The sequence below is a fragment of the Ammospiza caudacuta genome, chromosome 4 (genome assembly GCF_027887145.1).
Source record: "Ammospiza caudacuta isolate bAmmCau1 chromosome 4, bAmmCau1.pri, whole genome shotgun sequence".
Lineage (NCBI taxonomy): Eukaryota > Metazoa > Chordata > Aves > Passeriformes > Passerellidae > Ammospiza > Ammospiza caudacuta.
In genome coordinates, this window is record NC_080596.1 from 32,387,790 (window position 1) to 32,393,789 (window position 6,000).

General features: G+C 35.8%; 1 protein-coding gene across 1 annotated transcript in view; it reads left to right on the forward strand.

The window, feature by feature from the left end:
• PCDH10 (protocadherin 10) overlaps window positions 1–5,523 on the forward strand; it is a 33,590-nt gene extending 28,067 nt beyond the window's left edge. Inside the window, exons 5-6 of the mRNA XM_058803544.1 lie at window positions 1,593–1,667; window positions 3,956–5,523. Coding sequence (XP_058659527.1) covers window positions 1,593–1,627 — 35 coding nt within the window. The 3' untranslated portion in view covers window positions 1,628–1,667; window positions 3,956–5,523. The remainder of the gene's footprint in view (window positions 1–1,592; window positions 1,668–3,955) is intronic.
• The last annotated feature ends 477 nt before the right edge of the window (window positions 5,524–6,000 follow it).

A 6,000-nucleotide genomic window follows, 5' to 3' on the forward strand; every position in this document is an offset into this window, starting at 1 on the left:
CTGCAAGAGAAGCCAGAATAGCTGGGCTGTTTCTGAGTGAAATGCAGGAATTTACAGCACCCTGTGCTCCTTTATAATTTGCCATATTCTATGGGGAAGGCTTGATCTGTGTGGCATGGTGAGGCACACAGCTTGTACAGAGGACCAAGAGAAGACAGTGAGTTGAATGCTTGCACCAAAGCCTATGTGAAGGCAGATATTGCTTGGATATTGTCTGAACTTAATAAATGCAGCTCTGAAACAAGAAAAGAGTTTACATAGTGGCTTTACCCCTGTTCTGCTGTTGCAGGGGTGTTTTTGATTTAAAAGAAAGGGGTTTGTGTCATCTTTCTGCTAAGTGAAGGGGGATCAGGGGTATATCTGTAACAGAAACAGCATGCCTGGTATTTTATATTCTTTGGAAATTTTATTGTCTAGCAGTTCCTTTGGATCTTTAGGCTGTTGGCACTTCTAGGGGGACTCAGAGGTTGCTCTCTAAGAGCAGGAGTAATGCTGTGGGAGCTTATGGAGTTCTTAAACACAGTCCAGAGGGAAAGTGACAATGGTTATAAAAGGTATAGGATGGGTTTATAGTATGGATTTTATTTTGCTGCTTGGGTTGCCAGCTGCGGAGGGAAGCACTGAGCCCTTTCTCTGTCCCCTTTAGATTAGCTAGCACTGCTAAGCAGCAGCAAAATTTGATTAGGAGAGTTTGAAGATGTTCCAAGCACAGGCAATCCCTTCTAGGCTTTTCCATAAGAGCAAATACTCCTGCCTGTACTCACAGTTATAAAGTAGTAATCCAACATCGAGTTTGGATGATTTGCAACAAGGTGAAAGGAAGATTTATTAAAGAGACAGGGGCTTTACAGTATTTTCTGTTCATTTCTGATCCATGAGCTAGGAATAATTATTGCATACTTTGCTTTCTCTTTCCTGTTTATTGTGTTAATATTTTTAATTTCTTTTTTTTGTTCAACTACCACTGATGTCTTGACATGTCTTCCCTTATCAGTCTACACAAAATTAGCTCACTATGGATGGGAGGCTTATTAGGGTGTCTTGAGCAACAAATGAAATTTAATATATTTTTGCCGGTTCTTTATTTTATTTTATTTTATTTTATTTTATTTTATTTTATTTTATTATTTTATTTTATTTTATTTATTTTTTATTTCTTATTTTATTTTATCTTATTATATCTTATTCCCTATAAATTGTATGCATTAAGGATTCTTGCTGTAATGCTCAGAATCTTTGTTGTTCCAGGAAGAATCGATACAGCACAAATCCTCTACCCTAAGAATTTTAATTGTAATGCTTGTGAATCTTCAATCATCTTGCTCACCTCAAATAATGTTAGAATATGTGTACAATTAGTATGAATTATATGGTCAGAATTATGGAACTGCTTGTGACTAAAGCCTTTTTTTCTGACTACCCATACTCACACAGACTTGAGGGTTCCCTGTGTACTAGTTTGAGAGTTTGGATCAGGTGATAAAACAGGGATGAAAGAGAGAGCTGTGATCTCAGAGGAGATATTAGGCACCAGAAATTATGGTGTTCTTGTTCCAGCTCTTACACTGACTGTGATACTTCCATTTCTATAGCACTTGCCATCTCTGGATCTCAAAGTGGATTATAAAGAATAGTGATTTAAACCTTCCTGCACCTCTAGGAGATAGGTAAGCAATGTTATTCCCATTTTACAGATGGAGAAATTGTGATACAGAGAGGCTTAGTGTTTGTTATTTAAAAGCTTATTTATGAACACACATGCATGCGCACACAGAGAACTGGAAACAGATGTCAGAACTTTCATTGCTCTCTTTTTTAAGTTGAGTCCACCCTCCTTTCCATTTAACCTCTCTGATTTATATTCCCCATCTGTAAAAAGACGGAAACTGGTACAGACATGCAGAGATTTGCTTGCACATAAATTTCTGTGCAGAACCAAAAAAAAAAGCCAAAAGTTGCCCTTAAAATCCAATGCTTTTTATGTGTTGGCAGAGGATATTTTAAGATTTAAAGCAACAATTTTTGTAGGTGGGGAGAGTTGCAGTAGTTCTGCAACTTAAATGCATAATATTTAGTTATTGCTATAAAAGGGCTTGATTGTTTTGTAGTATAAGCATGTTAAATGGAGATTAAAAATTTCCAAATGCCTCAATTTCCATGGCAAAAGGCCAGACACAGCCAGTAACTCAGTCTCTGCATTATCTGGAAGATGGTGCCACATCAGTACAGTGTCAGACAGGAGAGGGGCAGTGGTGCTGCATAAAAGCAGTATTTGCCCCAGCTGCATCTCTGTTTATCTTTCTCCCAGCAAACTCCTCCTGTGTCTGTAGTGCAGCACGAGTTCCTCAGTGGCAGACACCAATCTAGACAACTATGCCTAAATATTTTCAAGAGAACTGAAATGATGACTGAACTTTGGGAAAAAAATTTTAAAGATCCAATATAAGTCCTGTTATTTGTTTTTACCATTATTGGAATGGTTGTTTCTTGTAATATTAAAAAAATATACATTAAAAGATATTTGGATACTGGATTAATCTGATCATTTACTGCATCGTGAAGGTTCTGATCTTATTATTCTTAAAAGCATTGTTTAAAAAACACCTGGCAGAAGCTTTTAAAAATTCTTTCTAATTCTGCTACTAATTTGCTACAGAACTGAAACATTGACAACCTCGTCTATTAGATGTTTTATTTTTAACAACACATCTGGCAAATTTCTGTATGTTGAACAAATGCAGAAATGTTTTTCACGTTTTCCTGTGTGCACCCTGTAGCATAGGCAGGCTAGATCAGACAAACATCCAACACTCACAGTAACATTTTCCTGTAAGTAATCTAACTTCCAATCTAACTTCCTTGTGATACAGTACCCAGATTTCATACCTTTACTGGTGAATATATGTCTAGGAAATAAGCATGGCTAATATATATTTTTATATTTATATATGTATATATTTATGTTAAATGGAACGGAGACTGGATGTGTTTATGTGTCACCACGCAAGCATCAACCTGTACATGATTTAAAGATCCATTTGAAAGTTAAGATTCCTTTTTGTTTCAGCTGTAAAACTTCACACAGAGCATCAGACTGAATTTCAGGTAGGGATTTAGTGTGTTTGGAGCTAAGGTAACACCTGATTTTATCACTCTAAGTTTTACCAGATAAGAGTGGCGCTGATGCTAATTATAATACTTGAGTAAGTGAGTTAGTTCTTTGGTTTAATGTGTGACTGAGATCAGAATTTAACCTGGGGTCTCCCTGAATGCTGGTACAAATCACTTGTTACTTTTGCTCCCAATTACAGTTAAATTAGCCAGTGTCTTGAGGTAATACAGCTACTGCAGCTGCTGGATTAGGATATGGCTTTGCTAATGCATTGACCTTCTTCATTTGTGTAACATGAGTTAATTTTCAGCCTGACAGTAAATGCTGAAATTTGAATTGTAGCACTAATGCACCATTTTTTTTCATCTGTCAAACCAGACTGAAGGGTCATTTAGTGATGAGGATAATGGTTCACTTTGAAAGAGAAGGAAAACTAGCTTCTGAATTTTAGGGGGCATTCTAGATCTTGCTTCAAAAAACAAGCTGAACTAGGGAAAAATTAGCCTGTGACATTTGAGTAATACTTCACCTGTAAGTCTGAATATTTGCCTTATACTGATTCTGTACAGGCACATTGGAATATTTGCCATGACAAGTTAGACAGAATAATAAAACAACCTATGAAATTTGGTATTCAGGCTATCAAGCCTCAAAAAGAGGCTTTCTCTGAAAAGTGGATCAACATTATACTGTTTGCTATAATGGGAATTTCCAGCCTCAGTTTGTGACAAGTTTTGATTGTTTCTCTACACCCTAAGAAACCCTAAACCTAAGAACTGTTGGAGACTGAATTTTTTTTTTATTTTTGTTCCTCTCAGAAGTGTCTTTCTTTCTTTCCTGCAGCACGGAAAAGGATATGCTAGTCACTTCTACAGGACTTACCTGAAGCAGCATGATTTGCACAAAAGAAAGTCGACCAACAAAAAGCATCAGCTTTCAACTTCATTATCTTGGCCATCCAGTTCTGTGTAACTGAAGGATTTGTGTGCTGTTGGAGACATCCTGGCCAACCATAGGACCTAATTGCTCTCAGCAGGCCTGAGAAATGAGTTGAAATGTGTAGAACTGTAGAAACTTCAGAGGCAACTGATCTTGCCTCTCTGATCAGTGTGTGCCTGTTTACAGCACTATATATCTTTCTCTCTCCAAAATGTCACTGAGCCCTTTAGATGTTTATATTCACCACAAAAAGCCAATCGTACAGATAAAAGAGATGTGCATTATAAATGCAATATCACTGTTTTAAACTTGACTGTTTTATATTATTTTTGTGTGATCAAGTGTTCCCCAAACTATTCCAACTTTACAAGAGAGATTGTGATCATGTTCTTTTCACCTGTGGGTTGTAAAAATGTTGTTAATCTGAAGACCCACAAAATTATCAAAGACATTTCTGTAGTTTATACACCGTGTTGCAAAGTGTTTACTGTACTATTTCAAAGCTTCTAAATAAATATAAAATATATATATATTATATTATATATAATTTTCCGAAAAGCGTGGTACAACTTAGTTGATTTTTAAATGGATTCATACAGTCTACACCATCCACTAAAGCGAGAAGATAATTCAGGGTTCCTAAGCTATCCTTGCTAAAAACAAAAATAAAATAAACCTTTAATAGTACTTCCCCAAAATTCGTATTTTGGTCAATCCTGTTTTTCTTGTTTGAAAAAACAAAAAAGCTGTAAGCAACAACATTTTGTCTAAAAAGTCGTGAGGAATTTTCAATGCCAAAGATGCAGCTGTCAATATTACCCCAATGAGCGCTATGTACTATCAGAGGTATAAACCACTCTCCATTACTTTGGTTATGTTTCTATGGTTTTTAATTTGGAATCACAAAATCTTTTATAAGGCTCTATAAATTCACCTGTATATGTTGTTAAAAAAGAACACTGGGTGTCTGTACATTTTGCAATGTAAGATATAATGTAAGTGAAGTTAAGTATTTTAAGAAAATCATCCCAAGCTCATAAATATGTATACATACATACATAAATACATACACACACAAAAAAAACCCACCCACACATCTCTCTTTAACATAGTTTTGTGAAACTATACAAATATATTGCCTAAAAATATTTCTCTTGTGGCTAGGAATAGTTGTTGATAGAATTCAAATTACAAAGGCAAAGTGTATGCCAGAAGACTCTTTTGTCACAAAGGAGATTTCCAATTAGGAACATGGCGCATTCTCAGCTGACCCCTGTCCCATGGGAGTTCAAATGGTGTTGGCCACCATCTTTGTCGGGAAAAGGATTAAGCCCTTGCATATAATCTTTATGTTCTGTAATAATTCTGTGGTCTGAAACGGTATCTTAGAGCGTTTCTTTTCTATGAAATATTGAAAAAAGTAAAATTTCGAAGGTAAAGTTTAAAACTACTTTCATGTCCATGGAGTTTAAGTACCATTTACTAAATGTAAAAATCTAGTAAAATTTTTTCTTTTTTTTTTTTTTTGTGCTGTGATTTTTTTTCCCTTACTGTACCTTAATACATCAAACAATGAAAGCGAATGAGAGCACACCTTGTTGTCAGCCAATGCCTAGCCAAATTCAAACCAATTCCATCTGATGGTTCAATATTAAGTAAAACAAGAGCAAATGTTTCATTGGTTGCAGTGGGATCTGGATCATGCCATTATTTTGGAATTCTGCCGTGGGATGAATGTGTGAGAGGTCGCTGCTATGTCGCAATAGAATTTAGGTTTCTTATTTTTGTTTGTGGGTTCTAGGGTTATTTTGTTCTCTGTAATGGTAGTTTCTATTAGATAGGAGTATATAAATCACCTGTATGAAAGCCATCTTGCTGTGGATCCAAATATACACAGGGAATCCAACATTCCTGATCAAATTCTATGAGTTCTTTGTACAGCTAGTGGA